At 38.2% G+C, this 21,642-nt stretch overlaps 1 protein-coding gene across 1 annotated transcript; it reads right to left on the minus strand.

Annotated features, from left to right (window-relative positions):
- Window positions 1-346: 346 nt before the first annotated feature.
- Window positions 347-3,177, minus strand: LOC141650863 (protein FAR1-RELATED SEQUENCE 5-like). The gene is made up of 7 exons (XM_074458692.1): window positions 3,171-3,177; window positions 2,516-2,584; window positions 2,334-2,402; window positions 1,939-2,110; window positions 1,488-1,880; window positions 539-1,415; window positions 347-484 (listed from the first exon to the last, which is right to left on the minus strand). Exons 1-7 carry the CDS (start codon window positions 3,175-3,177, stop codon window positions 347-349), a joined length of 1,725 nt encoding a protein of 574 aa, XP_074314793.1.
- Window positions 3,178-21,642: the final 18,465 nt, after the last annotated feature.

Below are 21,642 nucleotides of genomic sequence, written 5' to 3' on the forward strand. Positions count from 1 at the left end.
CCAACTCTTGCTGTTTAGTCAATTTCTCAGCACCAGACTTGAAATTTTGTCTAAATGTCTTCAGTAATGAAGTCAGTTCATTTATGTGATTTTCAGGCAGAGATTTGAGGAGTGTTAAAGTTTAGTAGAATTCAGACCAGACAGTCGAAATCTGAAGCTTAGTGACATCCGACGAATTAAAATCATCCAACAATTGACCGTGAACATCATACAAGGGCATTTTTTTAGTGTTCTTTGTCCACCTACTGAGAAGATACTTATCAGGTATCTTCTTGATCCCTTTACCTGATAAAATCCAGATGATGTGTTTACATATGTATCCCTTCCTCTCAAATAGCTTGCATGATCATGTTGCATCAAACGTTGAAGGATTAAATGCGACAGTGTAAGTCTTATGGAAGATAGAATCTTCAACATCTAGGAACCTTGTACTGCCCTCCCTTGAAGAATCACCAGCACTAAATGAGTTTAGAGAATCAACGCACTATTGTTGGAATTCATAAAAGAGAGCGTGCGTATAAACAGTCGATGCATGAACCTCAAGGCTAAGAAGGGTTTTGGTTTGAGGTAGGGAGTGATCACTATCTCTGTCAAGAGATTTTTGGGTGTACCGTTGCTGATCCATAGCACTTTGAAAGCGCATCCAAAATTCAACAAGTGTGCCATGAGGATTCTCAAAGCGCTTAAAGAAGCTGTTTTCGCTCTCAGAGCGTTGCGTTGTTCTTAAAAGATAACCAAGAGGAATATCACGATAATACACCGGAATCCAACGTTGCCGCTTGGAAAACAGATATTGCAACCATGCATTATCTTCCAATTGAAACTCACTGATCAACAAACACCACCTCTCTTCGAAGTCAGAAGGCTCTAAGTCTGAATCCCAAACAACAGAATTCAGATGAGTGACAAAGTCAGTCTCTTTGGTCACTATCGTGCCTAACTTTTCAGGTAATTTCTTCATAATATGCCACATGCAATAGCGGTGGGCAGCAGTCGTAAAAGTAGTAGGGACTGCAATTTTCATAGCAGGACATTGATCGGTAAAAAAGCAATGGGATTCCTTTCCACCCATACAATCTAAGAATTTTGTGAAAATCCATTTAAAACTCTGGTCATTCTCCCTAGACATAAGCGAAGCACCAAAAGTGATGGACTTCTTGTGATGATCAACACCAGTAAAGGGAGCAAAGATCATGTCGTACTTATTAGTTGAATAGGTTGGGTCAAAAGTCACCGCCTCACCGTATAGAGCGTAATTACGACGTGCTGCTGCATCAGCCCAAAATACACGAAACAAACACTTATTCTGATCAATATCATAGGCATAATAAAAACCTTCCCGGGTTTCATGAAGGGTTTCCAACTGGTCTACAAATATTTGAGCATCCTTAAGACCTATAAAACACTTGATTTCCCTTCCAAAATTCTTAAAGTCAGTCAAAGAAGCTCAAATATTTTCATAGCCGTCCATATATTCCTTGACAGACCTGAAAGTAGAGGTTGGGCCAATATTGACCTTGCAATTATCAACGATGGTTTGTTTATGTTGAAAAGCAAGGTTTCTACATTTTTTCTGAAATTCTCTATACTTGAGTGGAGAAAGACGGTGGTTATGGGCAGCATGAAACTGATCAACAACAAAGAGTGGCACTTGAACTTGGTCAATTTCTTTAATAACAAATTTAAAGAAAATCCTAGCTTTATAACCAATCCTAGTAACCTTAGTCTTCTTCGGATTATAGGCCTTGACCATTGGCTCCTCCTCCTCACCAGTAATGGGTAATATTGTCGGCTTAGAATCCCTAAATCCTTCCCGGTGACACACAATCAATTTTTTCCTAATATCTCCACTACTACGAAACCTTTTCGTTGAAGATTTCCTGGTTCAAAACCACATGCTATTGCATAAGTCTCATAAAACTGTATCCCTCATCTAACGTAGCAAAAGTTTGTCCTATTGTAGGGGTAAATTCAGTTGCAATATTTTTGACCCACTCCTCAGAACCTCCAGGGGTCACCATCAAAGAAAGACGATTCCCAGCATGCACCTCATCAACGTCTATGCATTGTGGAGTAGGAACAGGTACCACAGGAACAACAAAAGTATTTTCTACAGCAAGAGAGGGTGAATAAACAAATTATAACAAAGATAACTAGATTATAACAAAACTATGATACTGTGAAGGAATGCATGTAATATTGTGTAACATAACATGTGATACTGATGAATATAAAATAAATACGCAACCGTATTGCAGCCTATGATACTGTGAAAGAATATATGTGATATTCTGAAGCATAACATATGATACAAATGCACAGAAAGTAATTACCAGTCATGTACTGCAGCCTATGATACGGTAAAGGACTCAATGTGATATTCTGAAGCATAACATGTGATACTAATGTACAGAAAGTAATTACCAGTCATGTAGTGCAGCCTATGATACTGTAAAGGACTCAATGTGATATTCTGAAGCATAACATATGATACTAATGTACAAAAGGTAATTACCAGTCATGTACTGCAGCCTATGATACTGTAAAGGACTCAATGTGATATTCTGAAGCATAACATATGATACTAATGTACAGAAAGTAATTACCAGTCATGTACTGCAGCCTATGATACTGTAAAGGACTCAATGTGATATTCTAAAAGGAAATCTGATTCTAATGAGCAGTAATCAGGCAAACAAAATCTATAAAATGTGATACTATTCTGAATTGATTATGATACTCTACAGAATAAAAAATGATACAAAGGAAACTGTTAAATAACGATCAAAACTTGATGTAAACACAAACAGTGAATGCAAAATAAACTTGATGATAAAGAAAACAGACAATCAGTACATCATTTTTATACGTCAATTAGCACAGAACTAGAAGATGAAGAAAACAGAGAATAAATATTAACACATCAAATAGCAAAAACTACATGTTGAAGAAAGTAGGTAATCAGTACATGATTTTAATACATAAATTAGCACGAATTGATGAATCCGTGATTGATGTTGATGAATTATAACATCAATTATAACAAAAAACCAGTAATCACGAAACGAATTCATTCGAAGATACAATAACAACAAAACATCATGCAATAAATAGGAAAACAGAATGAAAAAATTAAAACATAAAATAAAAGAAGCAAAACGATGAAATACCTGACATTAAATATGTTAAAATTGAGGAAAAAAGAGATGAAGATGACGGATGATGAAAAAGTCAATGAGGATGAGCCACTGAGACGAATAATGAAGAAAATCGATGACGGATGATGATGAAAACAGGTGAAGATGACAACGAGAGCGAAGAAGACGACAACGCGCGAAAATTGACGGCGTAAGAATGAACAGGGTGATCGCGAAAGAGAGAGAAGAGAGAGAAAGTGAATGAATGGTGAGGTTTGAGCTGATAATAGGGTTTATATAACAAGTTTAGGAAATGACGAAAATAACCTTACTAATAGCTTGATATAAATCAATATTGTTATGACTCATGTATGATATTGTAGATGGACTCATGGACTCAAATAATTAGGTAAGACTCTTGTGATCCTAATTCTCTCTCTCTCTCTCTCTCTCTATATATATATATATATATATATATATATATATATATATATATATATATATATATATATATATATATATATATATAGAGGCAAGTTCAAATGAGTCCACCTAAATAATTGAGTCCCTAAGTCCTAATCTAAGCCATTAGATCTTGTAAGATTGATGATTGAGATTTGAAACTTCAAAGCAATTTTTGAAATGAAACTTTAATGTTTTATAAGTAAAATTTTAATCAGTAAATGTAACTTTTATTCTTTACGTTTATAACTTTAATTTTTTAAAGTCATTTTCTAAATAAAAATAAAAAAATTGTGTATTTGTGAATATAACTTTAATATTTTACGAATGAAACTTTAATGCTTAAAAGTATAACTTTAATTTTTTTATAACCTTTTTAATATAAAATTTTGAATTTATGAAAAAATATAATTGTGACTAATGTTTATTTGATTTAACAAATTTTTGACTATAACTTTAAAGTTATGCAAGTGTAACTTTAACGATTAAAAGTGAAACTTTAACTTTTGTTAGAACATTTCTTATAAAAAAATTTGATATTAAGTAATAATGTAATTGTGACTAAAATTTATTTAATTTCAATAAAGATTTATTGTTTTACGAGTCAAACTTTAGGATTTAAAAGTGTAACTTTAATTATTTTACGTCATTTCTAATTTGAATTATATAATAAAGTAATTGTGACTAATATTTATTTAATTTCACTGATTTACGAATGAAACTTTAATGTTAAACAAGTGAAATTTTAACGGTAACAACTGAAACTTTAATTTTTCTTAGGCCATTTTCATTATAAAAATTTAAATTTATGTAATAATGTAAATAAATATTTATAATTTCTCTAATTTGCGATAGTAACATTAATGGTATACGAGTGAAACTTTAATGGTCTACGAGTGAAACGTTATATATTTTATCACTTAATAATTGAAGAGGTAAGTTTAATAAAGTCAATTTGTGGGGCTTTAGTCCATCCACCCCGCCAACCACCGGGATCCGACAACTCCGTAATCGGCCATAACAAATCAGAAAAGAAAAAGAAAAAAAACTAAAACTGAAAAAACAACCACTGCCCATAACCCACAACCACGGCCACCACCACCACGGTACACACCCACCACGTCTGAAATTAAAACAAAAAACCGAGAAGACCCTTTCTACCACCACCGATCTAACTCCCAGCCACCACGACCGCCGCAAATAAAAAAAAAAAAAGACAATAACTCCAACACGACCCCATTAACAACCACACACCAAGACACCATTAACCAACAACTAGCAAATCTGAAAAAAAAAAAAAAAAAAGAAACGAGAAACAAGGAGGCGGCGGCCTGACTCGCCACCCCCACAAGCCCCACACAACTACAACAACCACTCCATTTATCAGATCTAAAAGAAGTAAAAAATAAAAATAAAAAAAATGGAGAGGCGGCAGAATGGCGGAAGAAGCGAGAAGCAGAAGAGGAGAGTGGTGAGTGGCGGTGCCGTGGGGAGGGCTGGAGGGAAAGGCAGAAGGGGCGAGTGGCGTTGCCGGCGGGAAGAGAGTCAGAGGGCGTGGTGAAAGTTTAGGGTTTAGAGAGAGATAGAGAGTATTTAGAGAGAAGAAATGAAGAGAGGAAATGAAATAGAAGGTAGTGGGAAATTAGGGTTTGTTTGTTTTTATAGCTCATTTTTTTTGTCTTTTAATCTTAGCCCTTCATTTATTTTGATCCAAAGGTTTAGAATGGGACTCATGGACTCATCTAATCTAAGTGGACTCACTTGAACCTAATTCTATATACATATATACATATATATATATATATATATATATATATATAGAGAGAGAGAGAGAGAGAGAGAGAGAGAGAGAGAGAGAGAGAGAGAGAGAGAGTCAAGATCCGGTGAGAACGAACATTCGGTGAGAACGCATACCTAACTCACGCCTAACTGACCAATTCACACCTTAACTTTATCGACACTGTTATGTTGAATATCAAATGCAACTTACAATTTACAAACCCCCTTTTCTACCTAATTTAGCCCACGTGCGTGCCCAATTAAATATGTTGTGTCTAGTGCGACATTCTTAGAGAAAGAATTTCTCGAGAATGCAAAGAGTGATAGAACCTTCGAGCTGTCGGAGGTTCCAGAACCAAATACCGAGCAACCATTGGAGGAACCAATTCCTTCAATCCCTACTGCGTGAATATTCTGAGGAACCTAGGAGGTCGGGAAGAGTCTCTATTCCTCCGGACAGATACATTGGTATGGTCGAGGAACATGACATAGATGACATTCTACTCTTAACGAGTAGTGAACCCGCAACCTATAAAGGTGCCATGACCAGTTCTGACTCAAAGCTATGGCTTGAGGCCATGCAATCCGAGATGGACTCCATGTATGAGAACAACGTATGGGATCTTGTTGACTTACCTGCTAAGGTTCATCCCCTTCAATGCAAATGGCTTTACAAGATAAAGCATTCTGTGGAAGGTCAACAAGATATCTATAAAGCACGACTAGTTGCTAAAGGTTTCACCCAAGTGCCAGGTTTGCACTACGATGAAATTTTTGCACCCGTAGTCATGCTGCGTTCCATTCGGATTATCTTAGCGATTGCCGCTTTTCATGACTATGAAATTTGGCAGATGGACGTGAAAACCACCTTCTTAAATGGTTTTTTTGGAGGAAGAGTTGTACATGGTACAACCCGAAGGTTTCATCGATCCTATACATCCTAAGAAAGTGTGCAAGCTTAAGCGTTCCATTTATGGACTTAAGCAAGCTTCTCGGAGTTGGAATCATCGTTTCGACCAAGTGATAAAAGAAAATGGATTTACTCGATCGGTCGAGGAACCATGTCTCTATATCAAGTCGAGTGGGAGCAAGATTGTCTTCCTAATATTGTATGTCGATGACATACTCCTGATTGGGAATGACATACCTCTCTTAACTTCGGTAAAAGTATGGTTGAAGAACCATTTCCAGATGAAAGATCTGGGTGAGGCACATAGAATTTTGGGCATCCGTATCTATCGAGATAGATCACGTCGGATGTTATCTCTCAGTCAGGAGTCTTACATAGACAAGATCCTAGAGAGATTCAGCATGACTAACTCCAAAAGGGGTTTCTTCCTATGGCTCCGGGGTGCATTTGAGCAAGTCTCGGCACCGAGAGACACGAAGAAGAAAAGAGCGCATGACACGAATTCCTTATGCCTCGGCTATAGGATCAATCATGTATGCCATGATATGCACACGTCCGGGCGTGGCATATGCATTGAGTATGACAAGTCGATTCCAACAAAGATCCGGGTGAATCACATTGGATGGTCATCAAGAACATCCTTAAGTACCTACGGAGGACTAAAGATTGGGCATTGACTTATGGAGGCGAACAAAAGCTATGCGCAACCGGTTACGTAGATGCTAGCTTCCAAACGGATCGAGATGACTCGAAATCTCAGTCTGGATTCGTTTTTACTCTTAATGGCGCTGCGATCACCGGAAGAGTTCCAAACAAAGTGTTACAGCAGATTCTACGACCGAGTCCGAGTACTATGCCGCGTCCGAAGGCGCAAAGGAAGCGATATGGATGCGTCAATTCTTACAAGGACTATCTGTAGTGCCTAGTTCGAATGACCCGATCACCATCTATTGCGACAATAGAGGTGCCATCTTCCAAGCTAAGGAGCCAAAGTCTAGCAACAAGTCTAGACATGTACAACGGAAAGCTCATCTAATCCGAGATTACGTGGAGCAAAAGGAAGTAGTGATAGAAAAGATTGCTACAGATGATAATATAGCAGATCCTCTCACTAAACCATTACGACAAGATAAGCATGAAGGGCATGTTAATTCCATGGGAATTAAACGTGTTCTTGAGTTGTAGTACTCTTTTATGGATTAGATTCATTCTCTTTTGTACTCTATACGACATCATCGTTTTGATATTTATATATTCTGTTTTTCATGTGGATTTGTACGACATTTTTGGACACCACAAAGTGAACTGAACAAACATTATATTTTTTAGTCCTTAATTGCCCACGTGAGCTGATAACTCTGGCAATTATTTTGTGACGTTGGTTGATGGTGGGTTCAACGAGCCATAAGTCAAAAGGTTGACTGACCAATCACAGAGGCGATTTATACGGATATCTCGTAGGACACAATTGTGACATCGGCGTGGAGTCCTAAATGTTATATAACATTCGGTGCCAGGTCGTGGATAGGACCTCCATGGTGATCCTAAGAGTCGATTCTTTTGACTATCGACTGTCTCTTGAGACTAAGGCAGATTTTGGGTGACTTTGGTTTCTTTCTCACGGTCATCCGTAACAGGGGGCCAAGTAGTTTTTTTTCTGGGTCATTTCATGCTGTGCTTAGATCGGAAGGAGTCGAGTTGAAGGAAATGTTCAGCCTTTATCAGGTACTCGATATTTCTCAGGGCCACTCGAGGAGCTGTAATTGAAATGCATGGCCATGCTCGAATACGAATTCGTTTTATCAGTTAAGTTACTCTCTAGTCGGGGAAACCACTCTTGATACTGGATCGATTGTAAAAATACGACCTTTGCGGATCCGGATCTGCAAATTGTTTTACATTGAGTGGGAGAAATTTTTTAAATGAATATGAGAATCGGTTATCGCAGATACACTTGTACGGACAAGTGGGAGTTTGTTGGAGCTGTGTCCTCCAGTTAGTGCGGATAACGTTATTACACATACACTTGTACGGACAAGTGGGAGCTTGTTGGGGCTGGTGTCCTCTACAGTTAGTGCAATAACATTTAAATCTCTAAAAGGATCAAAAGGGTATACTTTTGTATTATTATCAGTTGGTACACGTTTATCAATAACGGTTGGCTTGCTAGATAAGTTTGACGTTATTGTCATACTGATGGCGGTGATCAACTGGTCCCTAAAAGTCACACCTATAGGATACGTTTGAGAGATGTGACGGTATGAAAATACAGTCATGTTAATGCCTAATTTGACTAAGCAGTTAGTCGGAGTTATTGACTAATAATTAGTCAAACGCGATGTTGAGATATTTTATTTAATACGGATTAAATAATAATGGCTAAGGCGAATTAAACAGTTAATTCGTAAATTAAATATAAACGATTATATTTGATTAATGTATATTGAATTAATTATACAATATTGTCTTTGTCGGACATGTATTAATATTTCGACTAATCCGTGTTATTAGTCGATGTTTTAATAACCGATAACCGATGACGATTTATAATAAAACCCGTCATATACATTTTAGCGGAATTAATCGGACCACGAGTTAAAAAATGAGGAGGAAGTGGAAAAGCCCACTCCCTCCCCATGTACTCGGTTCGAACCAAGGAGGAACAAAAAGGAGAGCCTCTCTCATTTTTGATCTAAGCATTTCATTTGCAAATAAACTAGGGTTTTTGAGAGCATTTTTCTCTGAAAAACCGAGATCTCACATCTAGCAAAACTCACACAAAATTCTCTCAATATTGCAAGGCAATTAGAGAATACTTTCTAGCACAAGGGGCATAGTCTCAGACGGTCTTGGGTGCAACAATTAGGAGGAAATCTACGTTGATTTCTGTTCATTTTGCCGAATTGCACTAGGACCCGAGGTTGATTCTTTACCTTTGTCGTTTCTCTTGTATTTTAGTTTTATGACAATAATCACATGCTAAATCTACGTTATAGTCCTAAAATTTAAGGGAATTTTACGGATATTTCCCTACAAAATACTCCCACACTACTCATACAGTTACTTTCAAGTTTCAATCGTCCCACTCCGATAGTAAACCTCTGCTGCCGGTGCATTGCCGGCGTCGACCACCTCTCTTACCGGCGTTGCCACACAATTACATTAATATTACAGCTCAATCACCGCCATATCTGTCGCCAACAACCACCGCACCTTCGTCACCATCAATCTATCTCCGGTGACCCAAGTGCTAGTCAATTTCGAAAGATTCCGAGAACTTTGACGGTATTATTATTTTTTTATTAATCATTACTTAAATTTAGTAGAACTAGAATTCAATTTAGGTTAATTGATTGAGAAAAATCGAATTAATTGAAGATGCTATTAATGGTGGTGGTTGTGTTCAAAGGATGCGATGAATGGTGGTGGTAGTGTGGTCGCATGAGAGGGGTTCGAGCTTTGACGACAGTTCCGCCTCTTGTAATTTCCAACCACAGAACACCCATCTATTTCATGTATCTACTTAAATATATGATGTATCTAGCAACTATTTTAATGTATCTCTACATATATACATAAAATTAGTTATTAGGTACATTAAAATTTGTTTGAGATACATCAATAAATAAACCAGATACACTAAGTAATGGTTGGAAGGAGAAAACAAAGGTGACGATGACGAGGAGGTATCTAGTGCTGGGACGTGGTCGGATGCCGTTGAGTGTCGGTTGACGACGGTGTTGGTGCCGTTGAAATGTTACTGCGCTGGCCGAGAATCTCGCCGATAGACGCTGCCGAGGACGATGATCGAAGTGGAGATGGAGAAGAGGAGGAGAGGAAGAGGTCGCATAGGGGTAATGAGATGCAGCAGCAAGTCTTCGCCGGTAAAGTTGTCGGAGATTCTTAGCTGGTCGGAAAGTATGTCGGCGACTGTTGGCAGTAGGGGGGATGTGTCACATTGGGGATCTGCCATACATTGTGCAGGTTAATTTGGGTGGGTTCAAGCATCAAAAGTAGCAGGGGTTTTGATTTATTTAATTGTTAAGTTTAATTAGAACATCTAATATCAACCGTACATTTACTTTCATCTAAGGGAGGAGGTTCGTTCTCACCGTTCTCACCGAGTAATCGTTCTCACCGGATCCTAGATCTATATATATATATATATATATATATATATATATATATATATATATATATATATATATATATATATATATATATATATATATATATATATATATAGAGTGGGATCCGGTGAGAACGATCACTCGGTGAGAACGCACTACCAAATAGGAAGTACCCAGGAAACTGAACACACAATTACCCTTTACCCACCAAATTTAAATAAAAAAGTCCAGCCCATATTCTTCTTCTCTAATTTTAATTCAACAGACACCTATATGACATCTCCATCCATTACCACCCATCACCCCGTCATCGTCACCGCCGACAATAACCAGAAACGTAAAACAAACGGCGAGCACCCTCTGACGCCGGCACAACTCCGGCGACAGCATCGTCCTCGCCGACCTTTCGTCGGCGCATCACCATACCCGTTTTAATAGTGTCTTAACTATCTAACCCAAACCTAACCAATTATCGTCTGTTGTCGCTGTCGACAATGAACTTCATAAACGCCGACAAATCATTACTCCAGTGGATCCTTACCCTTTGTATGTTCTCATTTATTCAATGTATCTACAGTAAGCTTTGATGTATCTAACTACTGTTTTGATGTATCTTGACATAGAAACACAAAATCAGCTAGTAGGTACAACAAAATTGATCTGAGATACATCCATATCAAACACGAATTCCGTTTAGCTTGTCGTTTAACTGATATTTTTGCAGCAGTCTCTCAACCTGAACTGCCGACAATGTCGGGATTATCCGGCATCAATTGGCCACCATTTTCTGACCTCTCGTCTCTGCCTATCCCAAAGCTGTCGGAAATGCCCAATTTCGCTGACTTGTTTCCTAATATGAACTTGCCTCAACTTCCTATACCCGCAATAGTACCTGCATTTCCAGTTTATCCTCAGGAAACCCAGAAATCCTTAGTAAATGAGGCTCCGACATGACAAATCCCAAATCTGCCGGAAAGTAAAGAATTTAGTTATCGGGTAGATTAAAATTGAATTGAGATACATTAAGATAGTAATCAGATACACTAACTTCTGTTTAAATCAAATTGAGCTCAACCACCATCATGCATCTCCGACATGACAAATCTGGGATAAGCACACGTTCTCGATCACACTTCAAACCAGAAATTTTCACACCCCCAATATTCATCTGCTTATCCCGACGGCAAACGGATCAAGACTGGCAACTCTAACCCATTACTCCATCAATACCTATGCCCTCAATTAAACCACGCAGTATAACCCGAAACGACGATACACGAAAAAATAAACACTCAATCTTTAACAGGATATGACAAGATCAAATAGTGATTAATAATAAACAAAAAAAATGAAGAAATGGGGGAGGGTGTACCAACAACAGCTTCGAGAAAGGAAACGCCATTGTCAAGACACGTTCTATTAATCTAATACTCCGTAGTAATTTAGTGTATCTATTGCTCACAATGATGTATCTCAAAGCAATTTTAGTGTACCTAGTAAGTAATTTTGCGTATCTATGTTTAGATACATTAAAATATTGGTGAGATACATCAAAAATTAGAGTAGTTAAATTGAAATAGGTGATACGAGAAAATCTCAAAGACGGAAGGTTGTTGAGTGAATACAACCATCATACCCATTTTCGATCTCCAAATTTGTACACCCACTTTCTCTCGCCTGATTTAGCGTACGACCAACAACAACAATTCAATCCACGACGTCAATTGAGTCACTACTCGGAGACGAAACGAATATTTGCCGCCGATTGTGGTCTGGCGATCACCAGTGAAGGGAAGGGACGAAATAAAGGGAAAAAGTGAAGCGAAAGATACTGAAACAGTGATAGGAGAAGTCGCCGGCGTCTGGTGGTGGTCGAGTTGCTCGTCGGCATTGTCTGGCAGGTGGTGGCTGCTGTTCGTGGTGTCACCGGCCTCTAGTGGTGATGACTGATGGTGGACGAGGATGAGATTTGGTTTGTTTGGTGATAATTTGTATTTTGCCTTTGAGATTAAATGGCAGTTGCACGTGACTTGTTTATAAATTTTATATAGTTAGCTTGTTCTCACCGTTCTCACCGAATGTTCGTTCTCACCGGATTCTATATATATATATATATATATATATATATATATATATATATATATATATATATATATATATATATATATATATATATATATATATATATATATATATATATATATATAATCGGGATCCCGTACGAACTAAATTAGCGTGCGAACCGTACGAACTTATAAAAACAAACTAATTACATCATTTTCAGCCCAAATCACACACCAAATCCACTTTATATTATCACTTTTCCTATTCTCTCTCCTCCCCTAACCACACAACCAGTCAACCTCCATTCTTCATCGCTTTCAATTTTTCCGTCGCCGACCATGCTCTCCGACGGCGACCACGACCACGACCACCACCAAAATCATCCCACATCATTTATTTATTATTTCTTTATTTATAATCACCAAATATAATCATTCACCTTCTTCAATCCCGACCACAACCATATCATTGCCGGAGTTTCCTGTCGTCCTATCTCCGGCAGAACCTCATCCACATCCCCCATTTTCGATACTCTCCAACTCTTATAATTAATTTTGTGGTTTTTTTTCATCTTTTTTTTTTCTTTTTCCAATTCTTATATCTACTTAGAAATACAATTAATTTCGAAAAACTAATCATATACTTGCAATCCATGAGAAATTTCGATGTTAGGTGACTTGTCGACAATGGTCGTCTAATCATCGGCATGATTCCGCCCGGTTCCTACCGACGATAGCTTGGGGTGCAGGTGAAATGAGTTGTTATTGCTGAAGGTGGTGGTGGTGATTCCTTGCACTTCAATCACAAAGATGGCACAACAACTCCTTCACAACATTCAATCGTACACCATATACACCTCCATCATCGAGCATCATTCATCACCGTCCTTCTCATCTCCTCCGATAAGAACAATAGACCCACAACCATGGTAGCCCTCTCACCAGCAAAACCCGCATCAGTCACACCTGATTTTGGCGGTAATCCTAGTGAGAAAAATCCGAATTCGAGGTAGAAAGATGGTGATGTTAGCTGTTTAACTAATTTGGGTACTGTCAATAAGTTTGGTGGTTTGTGGAAGGGGGAAATGAGTGTGTAAGTAGTCGGAAAGACCAGGAGAAGTCGAAATTGGGGATGGTTTATGGTGTTGTTAGCTGTTCTGAAACTCAGAAAGACATGAAGGAAAGGAAGAAGTGGAGAAATAGGGTGATACTCCCAGGTACCAAATGATAATTGACAATACTCAAAGTTTAATTTCGAAATAGGGTGATCATGAATTTTGTTGATCCAAGATTTTTTTTTTAATTTTAAAAGTTTAATGAAAATTGAAGAATGAGGTGATATTGAGAGAAGCTGTGAGACGAATGATTGTGGGATGGTGGTGTGTAGTTGGGTCAGTTTGGTAGTGGTGGCGGTGGTGGTGGTGGTGGCGGCGGTGGTGGTGAGGGTGGTGGCGGCGGTGGTGATGGTGGGCAGTGGATACACAAGATATCAACCCAGATACACACGGTATTAATACTGGATACATGTGTATCCGGCAGTATAACCATGTGTATCTGGTATTAATACAATGTGTATCGAAAAAATGAACTCGCGTATCCAGAAGTATTATAATGTGTATCTGGCTTTAATGTCATGTGTATCCGCAAAAAATATAAAATGTATCCGCAAAAAATATAAAACGTATCCGAGAGTTAGTGTTAAAACTTGTAACAATTTCCATAAAGTGTATCCGCTAATAATATAAAATGTATCCGCAAATAGTATAAAATGTATCTCGGAGTTACTCTTATAACTCCCAAAAAATTAGTGTTAAAAAAGTCTAAATGTTAGTGTGGAAAAAGTGTATCTACATATGTTATAAAATATATATAGAATTCTGTGCGAACCTAAAGTTCGGTGCGAACTAAAAATCCCAACCGCTTATTCTAGCACATTCACACACTCCCGTCACAGTTTTCTCACTCCCACTAAAACTCACTCTCATTCCTCTCATTACTAACGACGACGGATCTTCGACTGACCTTCGACGGTGACGGATCTACGTCTGCTCTCCGACGGTGACGACATATATTTCTTCGATCCTTAATGTATGTTTTCCCCCTTTTGCAACCCTAATTTTTTTTATTTATCATTGTTGAGCTGCAGTTGTGATTTATTTTTCCTTTTTCATTACTCTAATACATGTTAACTTCTCATTTTCACAAGCTATTACTTAAGTTAGAGCATCTCTAACTTGTTGGTACAACTGTTCTCTCTTCGTGATAGGATTCTCACTTTAATTTTAATTTTGCATTTGTTTTTTGTATTACTGTATGTTGTGAGAAAATATTGGGCAAAATCGACATTGTAGTTTATCTTGACTGCACAAAACAAAACAAAAGCGTCTATATAGATCAGTTTATTGCTGTGCATTATTGATACGATTTTACTTCAAGTATTTTAAAAAATATGATTGATTTGAACCTAGGTACTGACACCCGGAATTTATTTTGTCAAGCTAGATACAATCCTTTACCTTGTTATATACACTCATTTGTCAAGCTAGATACACCATGTTACCTTCGTTTAATTCCCCAGGTTTCATCTCATTCCCTCTATGGTGTCTTGGGGGTAGCTAGATACAGTTTTTAATGCTTCTAGAAACACACCTTCAGCTGGCTATATACACTTTAGCCCTTTATTGATAGACATCGCTTACAATGTCGATTTTGCCTTAACTTTCCTTTTGCATTTGTTTTATGTATTATTGTATGTTGTGAGAAAATATTGGGCAAAATCGACATTGTAATTTACCTTGACTGAACGAAACAAAACAAAAGCGTCTATATAGATAAGTTTATTGCTGTGCATTGTTTATACAATTTTACTTCCCGTATTTTAAAAAATCTGATTGATTTGAGTCTAGGTAGTGAAATCCGGAATTTATTTTGTCAAACTACATACAATCCTTTACCTTGTTATATGCACTCATTTGTCAAGCTAGATACACCCTGTTACCTTTGTTTAATTCCCCAGGTTCCATCCCATTCTTTCTACGGTGTCTTGGGGGTAGCTAGATACAGTTTTTAATGCTTCTAGAAACACACCTTCAGCTGGCTATATACACTTTAGTCCGTTATTGATAGACATCGCTTACATATACATTTTCATAATTTTTTGTGTCACTAATAGTTGTATTTCACTTGTTTCATATTCAAGTATGACAACTTGGTGCAATGGTTGTGTTGTCAATCTTCTTGATAAGGATCAAGTGTCCTTTCGCGCCCTTTATGTCACTGAAAATCAATTAGCTATGGGTTTCTCTTTTTGTCCGTTAAAGGAAGTTATAGTGCCTGGCCGTCACTATCAAGCATATCATTCAGTTTTTAATAATCAAGATCTTATGCATAAAATCTTCTCTAAAATTGATCTTCAGGAAGATAAAGCACATATGGCGCTCGTATGTTGAAATTGGGCTCAACTGTTTCTCATACACACAAGTGCACCTGGTGTCAGCATGGCATATTGGCTTACTCTAGACATAAATGATGTGAATGGTGTTCGGATTATTCGTAGGGATCCTAGAATAGTCTTTCAAACATGCAAATGTTTCCTGACGGAGGATATGACCGCCAAATTCTTACTGCATTTTCAACAAGCAAAAATTCCATCTCAGAGTACTCATCTTAATGCTCGTGATAATGTTGCACTCGGCCAAGTTAATGAGTTATTGCATGCTTTAGCTGCTCATAGTGAGGAATGAGATATAGCCATTGGCATTGCTGCGGACTTACTAGTCACTCGTCAAAATATATCTTTTCTTGATTTACCTTTGATGATGTATATATAGCCCACATTTCCCACTGTTGTATCAGTGTAATTAGGGTTTTGCACGTTAAGGTTTTTAACGTTGCCCTTTTGGTAGCCGTCTACTTGTTATTATTTATAATTCCGTTGTACTATCAACCTTCTTAGTTTAACCTTTTGGATAACATAAATTATCATGTAATCCTGTACTTTATTTTCAATATTTCCATGGATCACTTTTCTATGAACTTGTTCTGTATTACCAAATACAATGTTCTTTACTTATTAGTTTTTCATTTACTTTTGTATCTGTTATACTTCTGTCTTTTGTTATAATTTTATTTTGTTACATTTATTAGGATACCAGGTTCCCCTACTTTTCATGCTGTCTCCAAAAAAGGGTTCACCCGACCCCCCTTAACTAGATACACTTTTTAATCTTGCTAGAAACACACCTTCAGCTAGCTAGATACACTTTCATCACTTTCATTACTAGCTAGATCCGCTTTAGTCATCTACTAGATACACATCTTTGAGCAGGTACATACACTATTTTGAGCTGCTAGATACATAACTACAAGATCAAGGAATGCAATACGGACATACAAGATAAAGTTGGCTAGATAGACTTTACTCAGTTGATCTGTTTTAAGCTACATACACTGTTTTGAGCTGCTAGATACACATCTTCCGGCAGCTACATACACTGTTCTGCTGGCTAGATAAACTGCACTCAGTTACGAGATACAAAACTTTGGGCAGTTACCTACACTTTTCTGAAGTGATAGATACACACCTACAAGTTGGCTAGTCACATTTTAGCCAGTTACTAGATGCACATCTTTAAGCAGCTACATACATTTTTGTTAGTCCTATTTCTTTGTTTTCCCTCTCAGCCTGTTTCTTTGTTTTTTTTTCGTTGAAAAGCAAATTTAGCTACAACACTAATCATTGTTTTACATATAGAGAAATGATGGATTTAACGATCAGCAATCATGGTGCGAGTACAAGCAAAGAACAAGCTATTACTGAGACAAAATTACCTAAGAGAACTGTTAAAAGGAAGAGAAATGATGATGATGGTGGTGGACAGTGTTTTTTATGGACTCCTACGTGTCCTAAAATGCTGATGACATTTATCAACAGTGATTTAAGTGAAAAACAAGTATCTGATATTAAAGACATGGGATTTGGAGGCCTTCTCACTCTCAAGACAGATATGGCGCTGGGTGCTCTCGGTCATTGGCTTGTTAGTCGCTTTAACTCCGTGTCTTGCTCTTACATGAAAGGTCAGTTTCATATAACAGATGAAGATATTCATTTGACGACCGGTATTCCAATTAGTGGAAATGAAGTCCAAATAGCTTCCTTAAATGATAAGAGTGAGGAGTTTGTTGAGTTGAAGAGTAGTTGGATGAAACAATTTGATAAAGATCCGGGAAGACTGGAGACTAAGGACATCCTTAGTCTGCTTATCACGCAAAAGGAGGGCGGGGAACATTTTAAAAGGAACTTCATTGTATTTGTTGTTTCTACTTTTCTTATGGGTGTAAAGGGGACCTTTACAAGCCTTCGAGTCCTGAAATGTCTTAAGTATGTTTCATCTATTCAAAAGTTAAACTAGTGTGGGTTTACTAGAAAAAATTTTATTCAAAGCGTTCACTCGTGGAGAATTTCTAAAAATGATTGGTTTGGAGGTCCCATCATGGTTTTCGTCTTTTGTTATTTAGATAGAGTGTGCTACAAGTTTTTTTTTCAGTTCCTCGCGCCTTCCCAACCCTAGCCACCTGGACAAAACTCAAAATTTCAGAGAGACTTAAGAATGAGATGTAAGATGGGTTTGGAACAGGAGCTGTTCTTCCTCGGATTGTCAAGGGTATAGTTAAGGAAATAAGTTTCATTGTTCCATCAGCAGTGCCTGAGTCTTCTAATCAGCAAAAACAGAAGTCTGGAGACGACTTGAAGGCTTCGCCAAAGGCTGGTGGGACTGACAGTAAGCAGATAAATGCTATTAAGGTTCTGGCAGAATCTGCAACTATTCTTGCATATTCTTATGCAAGGTTCACAAATTCTTTAGAAGCAGCCAAAGTTGTTCACCCTGACTCTAAACGTGTACAACAGCAAGCTTTAATGGATGAAGCTTTTGGTGCATGCTGCCCTTCATCACAACCAACAGACACCAACGCTGATGACACTGAAAAAGACAAAGAGAAGGAAAGAGTTTCTAATACAGATGAACATGACAGTGAGAAATCAAATCCATGGTCTAAGCTTAATGGTCAGTCATTTGAATCTGAGGATCAGTTGTGGGCAGCTCTTGTTAAATTAGAAACTGCCTTGGGAAAACGGCTGGTTAATGTTCAAAGTAATGTTACAAAGAAAGGAAAATCACTTATCGGTTTCTGCCAGTCACAGGAGGAGTTGTGTGAACCGCTGAATTTTGAGAAAACAGCTAAAGCTTCAACCTCATTCCGTCGATCGCGAAGATTTACACACCAGTCCCCTTTATTCAAACTTCAAAGCTCAGAACCACAACAAGCTGTTAAGAAAAAGGTACACGAGGATGGTTACACATTGGAGATGAACATATGGAGAGTAATGTTCTGAAGAAAGCAAAATCTGTTAACCTTTTGGATTCCAAGGCTCCGGCTCCAGAATTGCCAAAGTCAACTTCTCCTATCCTTGTGGACTCTCAGTCACAAAATGAGTTGTTTAAACCGCTGAATTTTGAGAAAACAGCACAAGCTTCAACGTCATTCTGTCGATCACCAAGGTTTACACACCACTCCCCATCAGCTTTTACACCACCTTTATTCAAACTACTATGCTCAGAATCAGAAGTAGGTGTTGATAAAAAGGGACATGATGATGGTGTACACATTGGAGATGAAAATTTTGGGAGTAATGTTCTGAAGAAAGCAAAATCTGCTAACCTTGTGGATTCCATCATGGTGCGTCTGAAGAAAGCAGAATCTGCTGCGTCTGAAAATTGGCAAAGTCAACTTCTCCTATTCTTGTGGACTCTGAGTCACAAAAAGAGGAGTTTGAACCGTTGAATGTTGACAAAATAGCACAAGTGATATGTGATCAGTTTACGCCATTTCACTTCCCGTTTCTCATGCTTTTTGCCCTCTTTAGCACGTTTTTAGCTCACTCTCGCCCATGTTTTACCCTCTATTCCATGTACCTCGATACTATGACTCCCCGTACTATTTTGTAGGGGATTAGCCTTGAAAAAGGGAAGACGGAATGAAAACCGAGTGAAGGAGCTAGCTCGTCTAAGCTTGAGAAGAAAAGGGGTTGAAAAAGGCTGAGAAGTGTGTTCTGCCTGCAGACCGGCAGTCGGTCTTGCCACCGGCAGAACACCCCCCCCCCCCTCCCAAGATAATACCAAGAGAAAAGGAAGAGAGCTGAAGGCTGTGTTCTGCTGGTAGGCCGGCAGCCGGTCCACCGACAGAGCACATCACACAAGTTGAATTGGAATTTAGAAGAGATTAAGCATCTGGCCTCGCTACCGGTAGGCAAACCGGTAGAGCGCACCGCCAAGAAGGATTTCAAGAGCTAAAGACCGTGTTCTGCTGGCAGGCCGACAGCCGGTCCATCGGTAGAACACACTTGCCAGTTATTTTCCAAGAATTTCAACTTCAAATCAAATGACCTCGCTACCGGTAGGCTTACCGGTAGCCGGTCCATCAAGCTGTGGATTTGGGCTTCTTTTCTCTTCTTTTCTAAATCCAATGAAAGACTATAAATACTCCCTCCCTTAACCATTTGTACACACAACCCTAGATCTAATTTAATTTCCTTTTCCAAGTTTGAACTTTGTTAATTATATTACTAATCTTTTCCTAATTAGAACAAGTTCTTCAATAATTACATCATATTTAGTGCTAGAAATTGGGTTGTAAGAAGATTGAAGGTTTCTCCTTTCTTATTTTCAATCCAAGTTCCTTTCTTTGCTATTAAGTTGGTATAATTTCTCTTCCTAATTTCATTTGTTTACATTTTGCTTTTCTCTTAAGTTTTATTTAGTTGTTTATGTTAGAATTCTACTCTTTGTTGTTTGATTGATGTTATTCTCTCTCTTGTTCATCTTTTCTTTTTCCACCATTGTTGTTTACCTTCAAAGGTTGAGTCTTTGAGTTACTTGTGTTAAAGATTGTGTCTTTTAGTTTAATCCTCATCCATTCTTAGATTAAATTGTCTTTCTTCATAATTTGTGTTGGATTATTGCATGATTAGTAGTAGAATTTATTCTTCCATCATGTTTATGCTTAAAGACTCCATCTTTGTTGTTTCTTTTGCCTTTAGAAACATGATTAGTGAGTAGTCTTCTACTAGGACTCGGTTTGACCCGACATGAGTAATTTCACTAATTGATTCTCATAAAGGCTAATTGTTTGGGGAAATTGGTGAGGGTAGTTTAGAGGATTGACTTGTTTATGGGTCATTTTTGGGTAGTGTTGATTTATGACCCTTGTCCACCAACGAGAGTTGGTTAGGTTGTAAATTGGGTACCCGGAAGTTGGTCCTATCACTAACCTAGGTTGAGACCGAAAGGGAGAACCAAGGGAGGGTACCTCTAGACTAGCGTTTGAAATCGACCTCCGAGAGGAGGAGTGGGATGACCCGGAATACGATGAGTGCTTAATGACCTTGACCAAATTCTTGACCACCTTGGAAAAAAATGCATGTTTTTGAGGTTGTTTGGTGTTGAGTTGAGGACTCCGACCTTCGAACTCGAGAAGGGGGTTGGTGGGTAGTGCTAGTGTCCTACTTCGAACCCGAGAGGGGGGTCTTAGGCGAATTAGAGCCATCTCCTCCTTGCTCGTTTACCTAAACGATTAGCCTAGGGAATCAATACGTGGAATTATGAATTGTTGTGGGAGAACCGAGTTCTAGGCCTTTTAATCCCTTGAATTACAACTTATCCTCATCAAAGATGAGAAAGGGTCTGAAATTTGTGTGCCAATTGAATATGAATGGAAACCTGACTTGTGTAACCTTTGCAAGGGAATAGGCCATACTCAAGATATGTGTAAGAAGAAGAAAGAATCTCTGCCTATCCTTAAGAAGAGACAAGAATGGAGACCTGTGGTTAAACCTGGGGTACCAGTTAGGGCACCTACTGTTCCTGTAGTAGTTCCTGTCCTGACTGAGAGAGAACAGGTACCTGTCTCAATACCTGTTGGTGTGCCTGTACCTGCTCCTACTCTCTCCCCTGTTACAGTGGTCACTCAACAGATTCGCCAAGAGCATCAAAGTGCTTCTACTTCATCTCTGGAGGCTCATAAGTCTCCTTCTTATGCTGAGGTTCTGAATTGCCCAACAAAAAATATGTAAGGGAGACTGGATAGACCACCAGAGGTTATTA

This window comes from Silene latifolia, chromosome 1 (assembly GCF_048544455.1).
Source record: "Silene latifolia isolate original U9 population chromosome 1, ASM4854445v1, whole genome shotgun sequence".
Lineage (NCBI taxonomy): Eukaryota > Viridiplantae > Streptophyta > Magnoliopsida > Caryophyllales > Caryophyllaceae > Silene > Silene latifolia.